The 22,309-nt window shown below is 33.2% G+C and overlaps 1 protein-coding gene and 1 long non-coding RNA gene across 2 annotated transcripts; one reads left to right on the forward strand and one right to left on the reverse strand.

Moving 5' to 3' along the window:
• Window positions 1-1,073: 1,073 nt before the first annotated feature.
• Window positions 1,074-3,215, reverse strand: LOC149211826 (uncharacterized). The gene is made up of 2 exons (XR_016250186.1): window positions 3,012-3,215; window positions 1,074-2,487 (listed from the first exon to the last, which is right to left on the reverse strand). It is a non-coding gene; the product is annotated as an uncharacterized LOC149211826 (long non-coding RNA).
• Window positions 3,216-15,545: 12,330 nt separating this feature from the next.
• On the forward strand, window positions 15,546-18,004 carry LOC149211827 (ammonium transporter 1 member 2-like). The gene has a single exon (XM_089390481.1). It carries the CDS (start codon window positions 16,464-16,466, stop codon window positions 17,979-17,981), a length of 1,518 nt encoding a protein of 505 aa, XP_089246607.1. The 5' UTR covers window positions 15,546-16,463; the 3' UTR covers window positions 17,982-18,004.
• Window positions 18,005-22,309: the final 4,305 nt, after the last annotated feature.

The following is a 22,309-nucleotide window of genomic DNA, read 5'->3' on the forward strand; positions in this document are numbered from 1 at the left end:
CAAGATGTTTACTTGAAGAAGAGGCCATTGAGTTTAAATTTTTCATAATGTTTTATGCTAGGAGTGGGATCAAAATGAGAAAGTAAGCCAGCACTTGTTTCTGCTTCACGTATGATATCGAAATCTAGACGTGTTACTATATATGATTTTGCCATGTAGACGTTCTGGCCATGAACCTTCTTGTTACTTGCCGTCCAATTACACAATCTTGCATGCATGACGTGTTCATTCATATACGATTTCACCATAGAGACGTTAGAATCGCATATCTACTCCTTGCCATGAACAACACACTACCATAGAACCCATTGAAATATGGTTTTGAAACTACGACCAGGCCCACAAAGAACCAAAACCAGGCCCATATGTGATCGAACTTAGACTAGCTCTCTGACAGACGCAAACGACCAATTTCCAAATCGATACAAAGAATCCAAAACAAAAAAAATCTTTGCGTCAGAACAACGAATCACTGCTTCAGATATGCATCCATACATCATAGTTTTCTGAATGAGTGATACTCTATATTTATAATAAATCAAAAGTTCCAAATTAAGGGATATGGCAACATATCCAAGAACAACTTGTTTCTCGATGCTAAATGTTTCCATACAGGACGTGATCAATGGGCCCCTCGTTTATTTATACAACATTATATATGTCTTCATGTTTTGAATCATTCTACTTAAGATATATTTATGCCAGATGAGCATGTAGGTGTTAACCAGAAGGTGACCAGATACCTGGGCTTCCACGACAAGGCCAGCAGGGTTTTCGGCCCCACCACCAGAGACAAACCTAGCGCCACGGAAACCTGTTTGAACATAACAAGCGAGGTGATTGAACATAACGCATAATGCATGATAGAAACGTGGCTGAACCGCAGGACAACGGTGACAAGTGCATGTTGGATAGCTGAGCGAAAAAGGCTATGCTCTCTGTGCTACCTTTGCTTCTGTCTCCGTCTCTGTAACCTTCTGTAACCTCTGCTGGGCCCTACTCCTGCTTATGTCACTTAGTAAGCTGCATCTCGAACCTGTTTGTGGTGTAATATGGAGCCAATTCTTCTCCTGTTCGGCCAGGACAAAAGCATTACTCGCCTGGTAAGCACTTACATTGTTTTCTCCCTGCCTGATCTAATAACGCAGGCATTCCTTCATCCTCTCAGGATTTACCTGAGAACTCAGAACATTACACCGCCGCTCCCATGGTCTACAACAATTGCTCTTCTTTTTCATGTTCCACTCAATTTTCTCTTAGTAGTGTATCTAGATATGGGGTTCCGGGGAGTCGCTCTGGCTGCAGTGTGTACAAATTTAAACATGGTATTGGCATTGGTAGGCTACCTGTATTTGTCGGGTGCGTATAGGAAATCGTGGCAAATTCGACTTTAATCCTGTCCTGTGAGATGTTGTAGCAATGGAGGCCACTAGCAGGAAGGAAGAATAGAGCACAGTGCGCTTTCCGTTGAGAGTGGTCTTTCACTTGAGTGGTTTGCGTCTTCAAATATGCTAATGTAGCAGGTTTACTGTCTCAGTAATGCCTAGAACTCTATCTTGAGAAAATGCCTCTTTAACAGGCGGGTAATTGGGATCTTAAACAACAGGCTCTGCTATTGAAGCTGCTTACTTAACAACAGTGATAGATTCTGCTAATGGCACTGAATATGGGTCACCTTGACCTCTGCTAGCAGATCGGCTTCTAGCATTGGATCTTTATTCGTGCTTAGATCTGCTGCGTCTATGGCTACTCTTTATGTTTTATGGTCAAACTGCTGCTTACGGGACGTGAAGGTATGCTATGTAAATGTACAAAGATCTTGCTTAAAATTTAGATTTCAGTCAAAATTTTGAAAAACAAAGTAAATACAACAGGTTTGATTTAACTCATTGCTTTTATGCGTCTGAAACAAAGTAGAATTCTCACTGTTTTAGTTTATTCAGTTAAAGTAGAATTCTCACTGTTTTAGTTTATTCAGTTGTTGCAAGGGATGCGCTCTGCGGTAGAAACCCTAGGCTGATTCTATTACCTGTAGAAAATGGATAGCTAGCATCTGTAAAAGGCTCTTAAAAGGGTAGTGGAAAGACTGTTTGTGGTTAATTTTTCCGTGTCCAATATCTGGTCAGCCTCCTGTACAGGTAACAGACAGGACTAGCAGTTTGTTGAACATGTCTGTTGCTTTATTGTTTGCAAACATTATATGTATATAAGGATAAATATTTTTATCCATTTTTTTTTGTTGTTTCTAGAATCTCATTTATGTATTCTTCTTACATTTGTATGATATTGCAGACTGTGGCGCTGAAAATTCACTAAAGCCGATGTATATACATGCCCTGCGATAGCAGCTAATCGGTATGCGAGGACTGCATGTGGGTGCATAACTGAATCAGTGTGTTGTCTGGTATGGAAACGTATTGTGCATAAGTGCTCGAGTTCCTCCTCTCTCACAAAACAATATCTTGGAAGCGGCTGTAAAGTCCCTGTCTGCACAAATAATGGAGATATCCGTGTTAGTAGTGCAACCCAAGCATACATCCCAGACGACTTGCAGCTTAAAGAATTATTCAAAGGATGTTCACCAATGGTAAATTTTTCTTGGCACCCAAACCCTTCTGATCCTCAAATACCTTTGGACTCTTTGTTCTCCATTTATAACCATCTGGGCGTTCGTAATATATCTCAAGCTCTAACCAAAACTGAGATTTCTATGCAACAGAGGATCTCTTGGCAGAAGCTTAAGTTTGGGGAGGGGATATTGGGGATGGCGTTATGCAGAGTATGTGAGTGTAGAATATTCTCTATTATCAGGACAGAATATTAAAGTAAACACAACAGCTATGGTAAGATGGGAGAAAAGCCCCAACAGGCTTTTGATGCAATTTAATAAGAATTCGGTAAAGATTTTAGGGGAAATTAGTGAATTACTGTAACGTTTGCAAGATTCTGTTTACTATTGAATTTTTTTAAAAAATTAAAATGAAAGTTCCGAATGGAATAAATACTCTGACCTTAATGTTGCCGTATTCCAAGAAACTGAATAAAATTTTGCTGTCGTATTACACAGAACCTGTGGAATTTGGAGGGTCGCGACTAGCAACTCTGCCCTTTCCTCATATGGTAGAGGCCATGGGTAGAAGCAGGAGGTAACTTCTCTATTTTTTTTCATGATTCATTTTCCTTTCTTCATGAATCATTCCTCTTGTATGGCGAGTTTCCAGTGCTGCTAGTCCTCTAATAAGATTTGGAATAACATTACACCTGGTTACATGCAGAACATAGGAGATGGCACATGCAGAACATAGGAGATGGCACCTGGAACATAAGAGATGGCACCTGGGCACCTGGAAGTTGTGGCAGGCAGGCGTATAGGCGTATAGGGGTATAGGCGGTGATATACCATGGAAATCCAACCATGGAAATCCAAAATATCGGAGCTAGCATTTAGTGCTGTGGACTAATGCCAGCATTAGATTAGTATTTTTACCAGTTTGAAAATATGAAGCGAACACAAAATATATAACATATGCTTTAGCTTCGGATTAGCTTCGGATTACCTTAGGTCCTCGGGAAGAGGCCAAATAACATGATTTATCAATATGTCTTTACAAAACTTGGTATATAGTTGATGACCTGATAATATGTCTTTACAAAACTTGGTATATAGTTGATGACCGGGGACTAAAAGCAGGTGAACTAATGCTACATCCGTCGCGAACGATTACTATAGTCCATGCCTGGAGGGCAGGGACTAATAACTGAAACGTGCTTAAATAAAATATATGTAAAGACGGTGGACTTGCTACACATGCCAACTAAGTTAAAATATAACTTAGTTTATCTTTTCACGTTAAGTCCTTATGGTTACATTTTTTTTAAGTGTGAGAATTCAATCTATATTGCTAAGATGAAGTGTGTTAATTTCCCTTTAAGTGTCTTCATTTTGATGAAGAATGGTTCATTTATGGAACATCCAACATAAGAAGGGGAAAAATTAGAAACCCATATAAGATAAATAATATATAATTGACAAATAGTTGACTGATATATGAGACAATGACTCGTGTGATGATATAAGTATATGTATTGACTAGTCATAAAGGTGAAACCCCTTAGTCTATTATTATTATTGTCCAAGGTTTATTTACATATTTTATATTTATTACATTGCTTCTTCCTTGAAATATATTTTGTCCTTGATGTTACCATAATAATAAAAAAAGGGGGGAAGTATGATCTTTGAAGTAGTGAACATGTTGTATTGGTGAAGGGTTAGTCTATTTTGGTTCAATATTTTGTGGCACTTTGTGTTTATAGGGTATTTGGATAGAACGGTTTGTATTGTGATTCCAAGAATGACTAATATTTTGAGATTAAATTGCATTGGATTTAATTTTTTTCAAAATATAAGTTAAATATTGCCTTTGTTTAAAGTGTTGATGATAAGTTGGTTAGTTAAAATTTCGTCCCTTATAATTAGGATGTCAACAAGATGTGCATGAACATGTTCTTTCCTTATTATAGTTTATAGTTTTCTTGATTCACCTTGGGTATTATATCTTCTTTATCTATTGGTGTCACTTTATTGATCATTAAATTTTTATTAGTAGAGACAATTGGATTTTCTAGGGATTTCTTCTTCATTATTTGCACTTCCAAGCCCAAAGATATCCCTTATTCAACTAGACTGATCTAATCATATTTGTGGATAATTTGTTCTAGTTTTTTCAATTGTCTTTTCTTTTCATTTTTTAACTTCTTGATTTGTGTGATCAAGCTTTGATCACGACCCATGAGACAATACATTTCTTTATCTTTATTAGCTACAATCTTGTAATTTTTTCTATAGATCCTTCAACTGTTGTAATCACTTCTAATTACCTTAAAGGAACACATGAAACACAACATTTCGGTCTTTTCATAAGGGCATTACTAAGAATGACTTCATTATAGAGTCGTGCAATGTTGTCCTTTTTTTCTTATAGGAGAATACTAAAAATATATTCTTCATGTTTAGGATGAAAGTATCCAACATTTCCATCTAGGTGAACCTAAAAATATGTCCACTTTATTTAGATACATAGTTGTAAAGTTGGCTTGGGATATTGAAACATAATAATTAATTGTTGGGCGAAAATTGTTTATCCATATGCCTTTGGATTGAAAAATCACTTTATTTATAGATACTTAACTTTGTAATTAATAATTGATTTGTTAAGTTGATGCTAATGTAATTGTTTTGGTCATTCAAACAAATATCAATATTAATGTCTTTTCTTTGAATAGTCCCATTAATTCTAAATAGGTGAAACACTTTCTTTTAAACTATGGGAAAGTCTACCTCTATTTTCACCAATTAATATCTTTTCCTTAAATAATCCCCTTAATTGCTAATAATTGAAATATTTTTTTCAAAACTATCACAAAATCTTCCTCTATTTTCACTATTAAACGTTGTTTTGATTTCATTAAAACCTCTATCAAAGGACATCATTACAAAAATTAATATCTTATTCAATACAAAATGTGGTATTACAAAAACTAATATCTTTTTCAATACATAATGTGGTTACCTACTGATATGTATTTTTTTAAAGAGTTTAGACTTCTGTGATCCATACTTGATTGTGAGAATGATTTCAGCAAAATCACATAGAGAATCATTTGTCGATGCGTTTCGAACCAACTAGTGTGGTTCATCATCAGGACAAGTTGAGGAACAAATCTGAGCGATCCGTTAAATAGAGCATGTATTGTTTTTTTAATAAAATATTTTTTTAAACTTCATGCAATGTGTCATCTTAAGTTATAATATCTAAAATAAGGTAATGTGATCATTGTGTCTTTTAGTTGGTTGTTACGTGGTCACAACTTGCGGTGAGGAAATGGAAATAAATGCAACAAGATCTATTATCGATGAGGTTTCGCTTGCAAAAATCACAACATAAATGAAATAAAATCGAACAAATCCAAAAACATGACTAGTAACATTATATATGCAATTAGAGTAATATATGTAATGTATAAATGTATGATTTAGTTGAAAAGCATATGTACATAATTTCAGTAGTATCGAGAGTATTCTCACGTTTGGAGCTAGTGGGCTAAACGATGTTTTTCACCCATAGACCCATGGTATCCTAATGACCCATGGTATAGACCCATGGTATTGCACCTTTTGGAAAAGTATAAGTACAAGTATGAGTGATTCATTCTTATGGATTGGCAAGAGAGCCAAGAAGGCTTATGGAGAATTGAGAGGACTAAAAAGGCCTATGAAGAGATGAGAGAGTTGATAGGGCATGTGGAGGGCCGAGAAGGCCTATTGTGGGAAAAGAGGGCCAAGAGGGCCTATTTTGGCAAGAGACAACATAGATTTGCAGGGGCACAAGACATTGAGAGAGATATTATCTCAAGTAAGTAAGAGATTTGCATGAGTAATATTGCATGTTTGTTGTGAGCAAGATATGCAGTTGTGCCACATCTAAGGATGAATTTAGGGCTTGATCTGTTGGATTAGATCTAAGGTAATCCCTATATATGTAATTCCCTTGAGGGCCATTATCCCTCATATGGGAGCCTTAGATTCTTGTTGAATCACTAATAAGAATTATGTTTTTGGGGTTAATTTTAGTATTATTGTGCATGATCAAATTGCTAGTTTAAGTCTCCAATGTGTAAAAGTTAAACGCATTATTATGTTTCAATTAACTGTTATTAAATCTTGTGTGTGTGCGTGTGGGTGTGGACTAAGTCTAGTGCCTAAAATTTAACATTTATAGATATCTAGATTTTGTTGGAAGAAATAACCTTGTGAATGATTTGTCAAAACTATAAATGTTAATTACTTTGATATTTGATGGTGAAAAGTAATTTTCATATATATATAGTATTAGAAATTTTTTATATCTATATAAAATATTTTCATTTAAAAATCATATAAATTTTAAAAAATTATATTATAAACTTCCTAATTTAATATAAATTATGTTATAAACTTCATAATTTAATAAAAATGTTTTGAAAAAAACTCTAATACCATGAAATTCATTTAAAATAAATAATATATAATTGATTAAATGATAAATACTAGCTATCGTTTAAATTTTATAGATCTTATTTAAAAAAACTTTCATATAAAAATAAAAAAATCAATGCTTCCCTAGTCAAACATGCGACATTTTTGAAACATTAATCTTCGAAGTAAAAGAGGGATTTTTTAGTATTGTGGTATATGCAGTGGCATATTTTTCTTTAGTGTATACTTATTATTATTATTGCGATATTTTAATTAAAATTAAATAATTGGATTAAGAATTTTAATTTAATATTTTGGTTCGAAAAATTTATATAATTTAAATATGTAAAATAAAAAATTTAATATATTAGAAAAATTAACATCTCAAAAATATAATTAAGATAAAATAAAAATAAACAATATGATAAAATAATTAAAAATATTATTAAATAAAAGTTGATTGAAAAATCCAATTAATAAAATAAAATAAAATTAAATAACATACTTAAAACAAAGGAAAAAGTTGATTCAGACACTAAAATATTTTATGATTTATTGTTTGTTTGTTTTTTTAATCCAATTTTGAAAAAAAAAGGAAATTATATCTAATTAAATGTTTGCCTATAAAGTTTATGTCCTTCATATATGTTTTTGGTGTTTTTGTTTTTGTTTTGTTTTTTTTTTCTTTCTAAGAATAAGTACTTCATACTGCGTCAAAAATTGAGATTTATATAATGATAATTACAAAGCCCATGACCTCATTGTTCTCATAAACAAATAAAGAACAAACTATATCAAATAGTTCCGAGCATCAATAAAAACACAAATATTCTTCGTTGGACTAGAGAGATCATTACGTCTAGACACCATAAAACATAAACCATATCAAAGATATACAATAGAGGATGAATCACCATATAAGACTCTAGCTAAAAGCAGTTGAAAACTCATAATTTGTTGAACATAATAACCTTAGCAAAGAAGCAGATCAACTCCAATTGACAAGTATGTAGACAACCAACAATTTGAAACATGCAACCATGCAACCATAAACCATATAATCCTTCGATATCCATTGTTAGAAAATTGTAGGAAGCACCCAACAGTGAGACAATAAGACATTAACATCTTCTCTCCACATCCCACTAAAACTAAAAATAAATAGTGAGACCAAAATATACCTAGAAGAGGAAATCGGCCACATACCATCATCCACTAAGCCTGACAAGAAAGATTACGACTAAATGTACCCAAAGGAATAAAACAACCACATTCCACATCCCACCAAGCGTGTCATAAAATAGTGCAACCATACATGCCTAGGAAAAAAACAATTGGGGCTTCAACAGAACAAAGCAACAAAATATCTATAGAAGAACAACCAAAGTGAGTGTAAGGAAAAATACTTAAAGGTAGCGAACTAGTCATCATCTAAAGAAATTAGAACCAGAGTTTGAACACTAAATATTTATGAGACAAGTGTTTCGGCGTAAATCACATGATAGAGCATTTGTTGACGTATGAACCAACGAGTGAGTGTATATATATATATATATATATTGAATGAGTAAATTTAAGAAATGAAGCAATATTTTTTAAAACTAAAAAAATCAAGTAGATAATGTTTCTTTTCTTAAAACTTTTTTAAAAAATATGTATTTTTATATTGATAAAAGTAATAAATGTTTGTAAAATAAATTTATACATAAATTGAAATCAAGAAAAAAATTATAAGTGGTATTGTTAAAACATATATGAATATATTTTAGAGGAACCCAATAATCTATATGACATATAACTATTAGTAAACTTTTTTGAGGTCTTCTTTGTAATTTAAGTTGTACATAAAAAAATTTGAAACTTGGATTTCTTAATTTTCATAGATTTAGCATTACTTCAATCACCAATTAAAATACAAGAAGTAAACAATCAAAATATAGAACTTTAAAGTAAACTAAAAATAAAATAATTTTAATTTGAATATCTTTATATCTTAATATTAGAAAAAACAATGAAACACATAATTTGAAACACTAATAATTAATATAATTTACAAAATTAAAAATGAGAAATACAACTAAAAACTAAATTAAATTTATATATAGATAAATAAATGATTTCAACAACTTCAAAGATTATATATATATATAAAAACTTTAACAACCCCATGCCCTAAATTAGAAATAAAAGATACAACTAAAAACTAAATTGGAAACATACATATATATATTATTGGTTTTTCAAAATAAATGAGGTCAACAACTTAAAAAAATAAAGAAAATACATGCCCTAAATTAGAAATAAAAGATACAACTAAAAACTAAATTGGAAACATACATATATATTATTGGTTTTTCAAAATAAATGATGTCAACAACTTAAAAAATAAAGAAAATAATTAATATAAAGGAAAATTTTGATAGTTTGAACTTTGGAGTATGTGGATAAAAATGAATGACTAACCACAGTGGCGAATCCCTGAAGAGGCATATGTTTCTGAAGAGGCATATGTTTCATCTGCGCAATCTTGGAATATTTCATACATGTACCGTTTCATTTTCGTCGGTATTCAATGGTAGGTACCTCAGTAAAAGATTTTCAATGAGAACCATTTTTTTGACACACGCTGATGTTAAAATCCCATTGGCCGTGACCATATAAATATAGTCTCCACATTGCAGCTGGTTTGCTCTATTTGTGACAGGTCTACCTTTGAATTAAGATTATAACGAATCACGGATCACCTTTCAATTAAGATTATAAAGAATCACAGATCAAGAATCAATGAAATCTTTTAATAATGGTTTATAGTAAGACAGCCTTGGGTGGTCGTCTTATGGTTATGACAACTTCTGGAAAATGAGAGGCTGACAACTTACAAGTGTTATGATATATTGGTTCATAAGTTTTAACATAATATTGAAGAAAGAAAATTTGAAACACTAATGTAATAAAGCCTAAAATTACCATACATCATAAAGAATAATCTATCATAAAAATAAAATTTATGTCAATGGAGATATATGAATAAGTTATGAACCGAATGCTTAGCCTCACAATCTAATCTTAAAATTAGATTTATTCTTTATTTATATTTAAAAAATTCTTTATATTTTTGTAAAACATTACAAATTAGTTGATTATATATATATATATATATATATTATGGGGTAATAATTAATAAATAAAAATGGCAAGAAGCAAGAATTTGATCTATTAGGGGAATAAATGAAACAAGAATTTGAAATAAGAGGAAGTAGAAGAATGTGGACATTAGTAATTTCCATGGGCAAAATTGAACACAAATTAAAGTGCATAACTTTACAACTCTAAAATAAATGCTAATAAATGATAAGTAAGATGAATGACTACCAATGTTGCTATAATGATCCAAATATGAAGGAGAACATAGAAGGGATAAATTTAAAGTTTAAAAATCCTAGCCTAAGTAAACTAGGCCTAAAGGGGTTCAGGGAAAATTAATCTAAAAATCAATAGGGTATTGGCTTTTAAAAATGTAATTTTTATGAGAGAAAATAAAAATAAAAAATAAAAACAAAAAATAAAAAATACTTAATTTATGTGATCAGCTTTCAAAAGTAGAGTAATTGATGGATTTAAACATATATAGAATTCACATTTAAAAGATCAATGATAGTGTTAATCACGGTATTATATGGAGGAAAGTAAGCTATAATAAAGTGAAAGCATTAACCAAATATGTAGATATACAATTACCAAATTATAAACTTAAACATGATATATATTACAAAAAAAATTATAAAGAAATATAATCCAAAGAACAACAAAAACAATACATTATTTATGAACCAAATAAAATTCAAACAATTAGTCCCAATAAAAAAATCAATTTTATATATAATATATTTTCATTATGATTATATATCAATAATGAACACAATGTTAATCCTAAGACTCACCATGTAAAATACCTTACAACTTAATAATGGATTGTGATGTCATTATACTTGTTAAGTACAATATACAAGAAGTTAATGTCCACAGAATAGAAAAGACATATTATAGTTGTGTTTTGATTGTAATTATATCAATTGTGTTTTTTTGGAATAAAGTTTTCATGATTTTAATTTAATTATCAATAAGTTAGGGATTTAACATTTAGAATATTCTAAAATATATATAGTAGTATACACAAATCAAAGGCTGAAATTTATTTTCAAAGTAGTTAGGTCATTTTTTCCTTTTTAATTAAATTAATTAATTTAAAAAAGTCTTATCAACAAGTGTCATATAAAACAGGTTATGGTTTTCTAGGCATGTGGTATTCATAAGCCATAATATTAGCCCATAATATTGTAATAAAGCATATTTACAAATTAAGAATATTTATGGTACAGTGGGAGAAAATCTCCATAAATAAAAATCTTGTTAAATGTGTATATGTTCAACTTATTTATTAATTCTTTTTGAAAAGCTTTTTATGATTTTCCTTTTAATTTTAGTAGAGTGAGATGTATCATGAAGTAAGTGTTTTCATGCTTATTATAGATTGATGCCTATCAATGTTTACCAATCATTTAATTTATATGGTTGCACTAGTTATCATTATATATGTCAAACCTATGAAAGGAAAAATATTTTGACCAAAGTATGTATTTGACCATTAATTTTTTTTAATATTCAGATATATTAATGAGTCATAGCCTAATTGTTCCCCGATGGGGGTGTATATAATTCTTAATTCTTATGTATATAGTGCTTAATTCATGTCTAAATATGAGTGCTAAATACACCAATTGTCCACTCTTGGCTTCTACGTGTTCAATTCATGCACGTGTCTCCAACTCAATGTAACCAATGTCCAGTCATATTAAATGCAAGCAGGAAGGTGTGTGTTTGTGGAGTCTCGAGGTTATTACTGGCATGGAGGTTTTTCAATCCTCTGAGAAGATGGATGGTGGTGATGTGCAGGGATTGAGCCTTTCTCTGGAGGTGTCAAGTTATGATTGTTGTGTCTGCAACAATCTCATTGATGAAAGGGTGTGCCAAACAAAGAATGTTGGTCTCAAGATGTGTGCCAAGATATGCACCTTCCTTTTCCATGTCTGAGGGTGATATGAAAACCCTCAACTTACCTTGTGTCATTCTCCTCAGTACTTTAACTATAAATATATGGGATCGGGTCCATGGTGGTGGTGGTACGTTGTAATTTGGGGTGGTGGGGAGCAAGACTCCTCACCTTGTTGTCTATATTCCTCTAAGCTCATATATTTGATAACTAGGGGTAGTTTGTATCTTTGTGGTGGTAATTCTAGGCGTTCTTGGTGTTCTGAGGGAGACCCAGAATTGGTTCCACTCTTTCCCATAGTTGTGAACATTTCACCATAGGGTCAATGTTTTTTATCATGTTCCTCCATAACACTGCTATGGGGCTAGTGTTTGAGTTGGTTGTGGTTCTACCCACATCGACGCTCTAGGGCACTGAATCTACAAGTATTTCTTTAACTTTCATGTCTTGGTCTGTGGAGTCTAGTAACCAGGAAACTTCTCAATTTGGTTTTAGGGTATATCCTTTCTTTCATAGCTTAAAATCCAAAACTTCTTTTTGGGATAATCAAATCTCTGGTTTTTACCTTTGCTCTTATTACTTGCCTTATGGACGATTCCAGTGTTTAATTGGTGATATTGGACCAAGGTTTTCTCAGTATGCATTGTATCTGTTGTGGGTTTTTTAGGGTTACCTTCTTGTCTCTCAGTACATATTGTCCTCACAAGGTTTTAGTCAAGTTTATCTTCGTCTTTTCAAACTGTTGTATATGATACATGGGTTGTGGTTAATATTAGGTATTCCATGGATAACTTGGGGGATTATTGGGGAAGATATGTTTTTTTGTTGGTTGACGTTTAAACACTCCATAAATTCCTATTTGGGTTGTCAATATTGTCTTAGTCTAGTCTAGGTCTCAGTGTAATTTCTGTTCTTCTCTGTACATTTTTTGTTTTTCTCCGTACAATTTTTGTTCTTCTCTGCAATTATGCCCCCTCGACAGAGAATGGAAACTCATAGAGGTGGTGCTAGTACTTCAACTTCTCACTGTCAGAGTTTATTTGGTTGGAAATCTATGAATACTGACTTTGACTCTGTCCCAATGGAGGTCTGAAGAGAGATTATACACCTACAATCTAAGGAGTTTGGGGATCGTCCCTACTTTTCAGATTCTAAGGTGAGTGTTGAGAATTTCAAATGGGTTTTGGACCCAGGCAAGATCAGAAAGCAGAGGTTACACTTTCTACATTCTATGGCTATGCATCAACAGATGGATACGCTTATCCGTCTGGTTCTTCATGACAAACAAGTTGACAACTATAAAAATTTTGTAGGGCAAGAAGACATCAAGAGACTTCTTCAAAATGTGTGTTTCTGCTTGGATGATATCGTTTCTCATCTATGTAGAGTGGAGAAATATGTCCTCTCAGGCTCTGATTCTAAGGAGACAATAGATATTACTACAGTTGTTAATAACCCACCAATTCCTCAATCTCCACTTTCTCATGCTTCACCTTTATCACCAATCATTATATTGGATTGAAATGGATGTTATAAGCTCAATGAGATGTATATGGCTATTGAAGGAATTGGGCTAGTGCTTATAAGGTTTTCTAAACTATATTTGGATTGACATCGAGTTGTTTCTGTAAAAATTTTGGTGTTGGTATACTCTATACTCTTAGGATCTTGTAGGTGTTGTTGTTTTTATTGGATTGATCTTCTTGAGAGAGTGGCGACCTTGGTGGTTCAATAAATCTATTTGTGTGAGTGTCAGTGTTTTTGGTCTTAACATATGGCTCTTCCTATGAGAGCGTGGTGCACTTGGGGTCTCAATACAACAGTTGGCGTTTTTGGTCCAAATGGATGTTTTTTACTCATATCCATGATAGGTGAAATGGTCTCAATGTCTATAACTGCACAAAGGATGTTTCTACATGGATGGCCTTCCTAAGATATGGTTTTTAGGATGTTGATATTTCTCAAGAGTTTTTGATGAGCAATGGACTCAAAGGTGTATGTATTTGGTTTCTAGTTTTTTCTAAATATGTTTAGTGTTATCATCTGGAATGAGACTTGAGCTCCCAAATGAGTCATCTTGAGTTCTTAATCTCCTTGCTATCGATGTAAAATTTTGTCATTATTAATCTTGCACTGATTTAAAAAAACAAAAAGTTATAGTCTAATTGATCTACTTGAACTCCCAAATGAGTCCTCTTGAGTTCTTAATCTCCTTGCTATCTATGTAAAAATTTTGTCATTATTAATAGAAAATCTTGCAGTGATTTAAAAAAACAAAAAATTATAATCTAATTGTTCTACGTTTCATTTTAGACATTTTTGGGCATATTTCATATCAAATTTACCATAATTTTTTAGACAACGAAATCTATTTATACATTCAAAAAAATTTACACACTCAACAAAACCTTCAAAATATAAAAAAATTAAACAATACCTATTAATAAATAATAAAAAAAAAAAAACAAACAAACCTTTAAAATATAAAAAGATAAAATAACCATACCTATCAATAATAAAAAATAGATAAAAAAAACCTCTTAATAATAAAAATGAATAAAAAGAAAACCATGTTGACTCAAATATTTTACCATTAAAATTCTTGAATATTCATATATATTAATAATGTCTAACCTATAAATGAAAACTATATTGACCCGAATATTTCACCATGACACTCTTGAATTCTCAGATAATGTCTAACCTATAAAAGTAAAACTATATTGACCAGAATATTTCACCATTAAATTCTTGAATATTCAGATATCTTAATTAAGAAGGGCATCGATTATATATTTAAATAGTCCATCAAACCAAGATTTACGTCCACTATTAATTTCTAATGTTTATTTTATTGCCTTGAAAATCTTTTCCGGTTTAATTTTAAGCCCGCATATCATACATGGGAAATGGTGACCGTTGAACTTATAATACACAATATAAATTAATAAATAAAGTATAATGTGCACACGGCTAAGAATTACTCTATTTCAAATTACTCATTCAAAACATAATCACCTTGCATTTTCCAATATATTGCAATTTTCTAACTGAAGAATCACATAAATCCATTGTCTATCCGAAATTCCTTTTTCTAAAATAAATCATTTGCAGGAGCTAATTGAAAAATCTCGCATTTTCCGGATGAAGAATCTTATAAACGTATTTATAGAAATTTAAGAAAAATATGTAAATTGAAATGTTATTTTTTTTAAATAAAAATATAAAAAAGGGTTTCTTTTTTAACTAAAAGTCAAAATTTTAACCAAATTAAACATACGCACTGCACTTTGTAAGTGTCGTCCTCGTTTTAAACGGAGATGCTTTGGATTCTCCAGAGTGTTCGGAGTTTTGTATATTATTATATTTTTTATTTCACCGTCGTTTTAATGCTTTATTAGCTGGCACTATACGAAAAACGAGAACTATGAATCTTGATCGAAGACGGAATATACATCTATGAGGACTTTGAATCTTGATCGATTACGGAATATGCGTGTATAACTGTGGTGCACGGCTCACTGGGATTCTCAGCGACCTCAATCGCTGGTTTTGAACCGCCCATTAACAGCTCGTAGCTTCTTCAGGTTCGAAAAGGACGGTTCGGAGCTCAAATCTTCCATTCTTTTCGCCCAGGTGGTCGCTGGTTCCATTCCAGGCATTTCGAAGGTTGCATTACAGTTAGAGCTCGCATTTCAATTCTTCCTGTTCGAATCTCGTCCGTTTAAAATTTGTTTTTCACTTCTCCAGGTTCGAATCCCATTCCTTTAAAATGCAGGCTTCACTTCTAGAGTTCAAATCCCGTCCCTTTAAAATGCATGCTTCAGTTCTTCAGGTTCGAATCCCGTCCCTTTAAACCTTACAGCTCGCATTTCATTTCTGTCAGTTCCGAACCCATATATTTAAACTTTACTGTTTGTACTTGATTTCTTCCGGTTTAATCCCGTCTCTTCGGGCTGCTTATCAGATCTCTCGGTTCAAATCTCATCTCTTCAAAGCTTGTCTTTCAGTTCTTCCGGTTCAGATCCCGTTTCTTTAAAACTCGTATTTCAATTTGGTAAGAATCCTGTTTCTTTAAAGTTCGTATTTCACTTTGCCCTGTTCGAGTCTATCCCTCTCAAAACTCGTGTATCATATCTCCCGCTTCGAATTCCATCCCTTTAAAGCCTGTCTTTCAGTTCTACCGGTCGTATCCCGTTTCTTTAATGTCTGTATTTCCCTCCGGCTTGAATCTGGTTTCTTCTAAGCTCTTATTTCTTCGCTTCGGTTAGATTTCGGCTTCTATAAAGCTCTTATTTCACTTCTTCCGACCGAGCCTTGTCCTTTTCAAAACTTGCATTTGACTTCTGCCGGCTCGAATTCTCCGTCGCCGGGCAGAACCCCCGCTCATCCGCCATGTCTACCTCCGACTACACCTGCACAGCACCCGAGCTGGCAGCTCTCCAGCATCTCCTGAACGGCACGGCGGCTGACTTCTTGTGCAACAAGCTGCAAGCCGTTTCCGACCATCTCGCTGCCACGGGCCGCGCAGTGGACACCACGTACCTGCTCTTCTCGGCCTTCCTCGTCTTCGCCATGCAGCTAGGGTTTGCAATGCTATGCGCAGGCTCCGTGCGGGCCAAGAACGCCGTGAACATCATGCTTACCAACGTTCTTGACGCGGCAGCGGGCGGCATCTTCTACTATCTGTTCGGCTTTGCCTTTGCCTTCGGGAGGGGGAAGCATTCCAACGGCTTCATCGGCCATTATTTCTTCGGGTTGAAGGATGTGCCGAATGCAAACTACCAGTACGATTATGCATATTTTCTGTACCAGTGGGCGTTCGCTATCGCGGCCGCAGGGATCACCAGCGGCTCCATAGCGGAGCGCACGCAGTTCGCGGCGTACTTGATCTACAGTTCGATTCTCACGGGGTTCGTCTACCCTGTGGTATCGCATTGGGTGTGGTCGCCAGACGGTTGGCTCAGCGCTTCCAAAGCCAGCGGTTTGCTTTTCGGGAGCGGAGTCTATGACTTCGCCGGCAGCGGGGTCGTTCACATGGTGGGCGGGATCGCCGGCTTATGGGGGGCGCTTATTGAAGGGCCGAGGATCGGCCGGTATGACCACGATGGGAAGCCCACGGCGATCAGGGGACACAGTGCCACGTTGGTTGTCTTAGGAACCTTTTTGTTATGGTTCGGGTGGTACGGGTTCAATCCCGGCTCATTTGTGAAGATCTTGGTGCCGTATGGTATAGGAGGGGAAAGTTATGTGGACGGCCAGTGGACAGCGATTGGCAGAACAGCTGTCACAACTACTCTTGCTGGATGCTCTGCGGCTTTGACAACGCTGTTTGGGCGAAGGCTTCTAACAGGGCACTGGAACGTGTTGGACGTGTGCAATGGGCTGCTCGGGGGTTTTGCGGCGATCACGGGTGGGTGCTCCGTGGTTGAGCCATGGGCCGCGATTGTGTGCGGGTTTGTCTCCGCATGGGTGTTAATAGGCTTCAACCTATTGGCAGCGAAGCTAAGGTATGATGATCCACTGGAGGCCGCGCAACTCCACGGTGGTTGCGGGGCTTGGGGGATTATCTTTACTGCACTCTTTGCGAAGGAGGAGTATGTTTTGCAAGCGTACGGTCCACTTCCTAATGGGAAGTCCTCGAGGCCCTATGGGTTATTAATGGGTGGAGGTGGAAGGCTCCTAGCGGCCCATGTCATACAAATTCTGGTCACGGCAGGATGGGTTACTGCCACCATGGCACCGGTGTTTTATGCTCTGTACAAACTCAATCTTCTTAGGATCTCTGCAGAAGAGGAGATGGCGGGCATGGATGTAACAAGCCATGGTGGGGTTGCGTATGTATATCATGAAGGTGAGGCACAAATTCATCCTACAGGGTTTATGATGAAGGCTTCCCCAGAGTCAAATTGACTACATAGCGTCATTCCGACAGGGTTCAGGCCCTCTCGGATTATTGTTCAACAATCCTTGGGATTTTATCATCCATTGAGCGAACACAAATTAGGAGTAGAGATCTCTTTGTGAACAGGGGAAGATTTTTCATCGGCCCCTACCCCGCGAACTAAGCTGGTGTGTAATTAAAATTAAAATTAAAACAATGAAAAAACACAAAATAAAAAATAAAAATAACAAAACTTAAATAAAAATATATACTAAAAACAAAACATAAAATAAAATACATAAAACAAAAAAAATCAAACATCAAAAATAAAATCAATCATAAAAATGTAAAATGTAAAAAAAACCAACAAAACAAAATTAACCTATAAAAAATAAGAATTAAAAAACTAGAAAAAAATTACAAATTATAAACAAATAAATAGTGAAAAAACATATCTAAAAAAAATTTGGGAAAAAACAAATATGTAAACCATAAAAAAATTTGGGAAAAAAAGAAAAAACACATTTAAAAAACTATAAAATTAAATAGGTAACAATAGAAAAGAAAAAAAAAAAAAAAAAAAAGCATTAACAAAAAACTAAAAAAAATTCAAATTAAAAACAAACTAGATTTAAAAAAAAAAAAAAAAAAAAAATTAACTAAAAATAAAAAATAAAAATTAGTGAAATTAAGATTAAAATGATGATTACTTAAAAAATAAATGTAAAAATACATATATATATGAGACAAAATATAAATAAAAAATATTTAAAAAAAAATTGTTTAATCATAAAAGAATTTGGAAAAAAAAATAATAATAATAATAATAATTATATATATAAATTTAAGTAAGTAAAAATATAAAGATTAAAAAAATCATTAACAAAAACTAGCCCCCCCAAAAAAAAAAAACAAACTAGATTAAACAAATATAGAAAATTAACAAAAAAAATAAAATTAAAAACTAGTAAAATTAATATTAAAATCATGTAGAAAAAAATAAAAAGACAAAAATAAGCTCAAATTATTAAAAAAAAAAAACAACTAAAAAAAATCGAAATTTTAAAAATATAGGTATTTTTCAATAAAAAAAATAAAAGAACATTTTCAACTTACAAAAAAAAGTCTTTTTGATTTAAGAATAAATAATTTTTTTTATTAAATTTTCATTATTTATTTAAAAAGAAACAAAAAAATTAAAGATAATTTTTTTGTTTAAATGTAATTTTTTTTTTTTTTTTTTTTTTAATTTGAAAAAAAAAATTCATTAAACCGTAGCAATAAAAATTATTAAATTTTAATTTATTAAAAAAAATTAATAAAAAAAAATTTATTAAAATATTTTAATCAAAATTAAATTTTAGTTTTTTTTATAACTTTTGTTTCAAAACAATATTTTATTTATTTCAAAATATAAATCATAAAAAAAAAAATTAATTTTTTTGAAACAAATTTTTAATTTTTAATTTTAAAATTTAATAATTTTTTTTTTAAATTAATATATTAAAATTTTTAAAACATATTAAATTTTTTTAATTATTATTAACGTTTTATTTAAAAAATAATTAAAAAAAAAAAAAAAACGACCCCCCGCGGCAAAATTGGAAAAGTACAAAATAGTTCTAGTAACTTATAATTTAACGCTTATTACTAAGTTTGATGTGCTTCACGAGTCTAAATCCATATTTATGTTATAGAACACATTGTTTGAGTTAAATAAATATACGTTTTTTATTATTAGTTTTTTTAGTACGAGAAATATGATAAAAAAATCTTTAATAAAGAGTTAATTACTATAAATACTTTATAAATTATAATCATAAATATTTTATAAATTATAAATATTATTTAAAATAAAGCCATGGCCATAATGAAATTAGTCAATTTAACAATATTTTAAATTAAATAAATTTAAAAATTTTATGATGATGATGATGATGATGATTAACGTCCGCTGAGACCAAATAATGATCTATCGGACCTAAAAAGACAAATTATTTATTTTGATTTAAGATTTTATTCCTATGCTCAAAAAGCTTGGAGAGAAGCCTCCCAAGTTCACTATAATTTTGGCATTGCAAAAGGCTAGGAAGGTCATTATTGTAACAAAGGTTGTGAAATTGAGATCTAATGTGGTTGTATGCAGGGCACTCTAAGAGGAAGTGGTTTTCATCCTCGATGCTCCTATTCTCACAAATATGGCAGATCCTTTCCATCCATGGTGTTTTAGGAACTGCCCAACGGCCAGTTTCACTATGGAGCTCATGAGAATTCGTTCTAATCTTTGCTATATTAATTTTCTTCTTTGAGCTAGTTAAAATAGAGAGATACTTTTGATCTTCAAGGGTGGGGTTGATGACCTTCTTATAATAACTTAATTTTCTTTTAGACGCTAAATCTTTCTCACACCACAATTTTTCTTTGAACTTAGAAGTAACAATATCTTTAATGTTATTTATGTTTTGCAAAGCATCATTCTCATTGATCTCCCAATAGTTTAACCAAGCCCTTGTGTCCTTATGCCATCCTCGGTTAATCCTTAGGTGGTTTTGTCTGGAATTTAAAGCTAGCTTAGGAAGTCTATGATTGTCTATGTTATTGAGCTTGTGCTTGTACAACAGAAACCTGAGCATAGCTAGGCTCTCAATAGGAGAAAGACCTGCTTCTATAAGGAGAATAGGATAGGGTGTATTACTTTTAATTTTCAGGTTATAAGTTATAAAACGCTTCTGGATTTGCTCAATCTTTCTCCATGATTCTCTGGAGATGCTGCAGCCCCAAACTTCACAGCCATATAAGATAACAGGAGTGACTAAAGTTTCAAAGAGGAACTTTTTATCCCACATTACGAGGTTTGCTGTTTTACAATTATTTTCAAGACCAAAATAAGCTTTCCATCCCCCATTGATCCTTTTCTCAATGCTATGGTTCTAGTTGAGCTTGTGATGGATATCAATTCCTAGGTACTTGTAAGAATATACTTCCTCCAAGTTATTATTGTCATACATAAAATTAGCGCAAGTGTCCTTCTATATATTATAAGTTAACCATTAACAACTTTTTCTTTAAATTTTTCTAATACCTAAAAATATGTCAACTTTATTTAGATACATAGTTGTAAAGTTGGCTTGGGATATTGAAACATAATAATTAATTGTTGGGTGAAAATTGTTTATCCATATGCCTTTGGATTGAAAAATCACTTCATTTATAGATACTTAGCTTTGTAATTAGATATAATTGTGCAATTACACCTCTTTGCTCCTTTTTTAGAAGCTTTGTCATACCATGAGAGCTGATTATCTTTCCTGGTTTCCCTGCAATACCCCTTAATTCAACTTCATTTCCTTCCATAGAAAATTTGATGAAAAGTTCTTGAAAATTAAAAGCTATTATACCCAAGGATTGTAGCCATTGGACTCCTAGTACAACATCCGCACCTCCCATTGGAATGGAAAGCATTGGACTAGTCAATACATATTCTCCCATGGATAGCTTGATATTATGGCACTTTCCACAGCAATTTATTGTTCCTCCATTTGCAATCATCACTTGACACTCTGGTGCTGGATATAGGAAGCAATTCAATTCTATCAAACTCTCAAACTCTCTAGGAATATCCTCCTTGCATGAAAGTATCAACAGTTCATCTCCTGTCAAAATCAAATCATCTACATAAAGTACAATGATCAGCAACTTACCCTCCACCACAATCTGGTATAGGTTAGGATCCGCCTCACTCTTGGAGAATCCAAGTCCGGTGAAATAACTGTCTATCCATGTGTACCAAGCATGAGGTGCTTGTTTCAACCCATATAGCGCTCTCTTCAGCCTGTACACATGCGACTTGCTGCTGAAGATCTCCAAACCTTCGGGTTGCTCTATGTACACCTCCTCCTCAATGACTCCATTGAGGAATGCAGTCTTCACATCCATCTGATGGATGTGCCACCCCATCTACGCTGAGAGAGCAAGAATCGTCTGTATGGAAGAATACCTTGCGACAGGTGCAAAGGTCTCCTCATAATCGATCCCCTCTATCTGTGAGAAGCCTCGGGCAACAAATCTTTCCTTGTACTTCTCCACACTCCCATCAGCTGCATGCTTCACTTTGTAGATCCATCTCGAACCCACCACTGATTTCCCCTCCGGTCTTGGGACAATCTCCCATGCACTATTTCTGACAATCGAATCATACTCTTCCACCATGGCATCTACCCATGCGGGATCCTCCACAGCTTCCTCGAAAGAGGATGGCTTAGTCACGACACATTTGCTCACAAGAGCCATGTACCAAGTGTACCGATCAGGTCACTGTCTTTGTCTGCGCTGTGCTGTAGGTGGTCCTACAACCTTC

The sequence above is a fragment of the Pinus tabuliformis genome, chromosome 1_1 (genome assembly GCF_031772625.1).
Source record: "Pinus tabuliformis cultivar Carrire ecotype Pingquan chromosome 1_1, CPIR1, whole genome shotgun sequence".
Lineage (NCBI taxonomy): Eukaryota > Viridiplantae > Streptophyta > Pinopsida > Pinales > Pinaceae > Pinus > Pinus tabuliformis.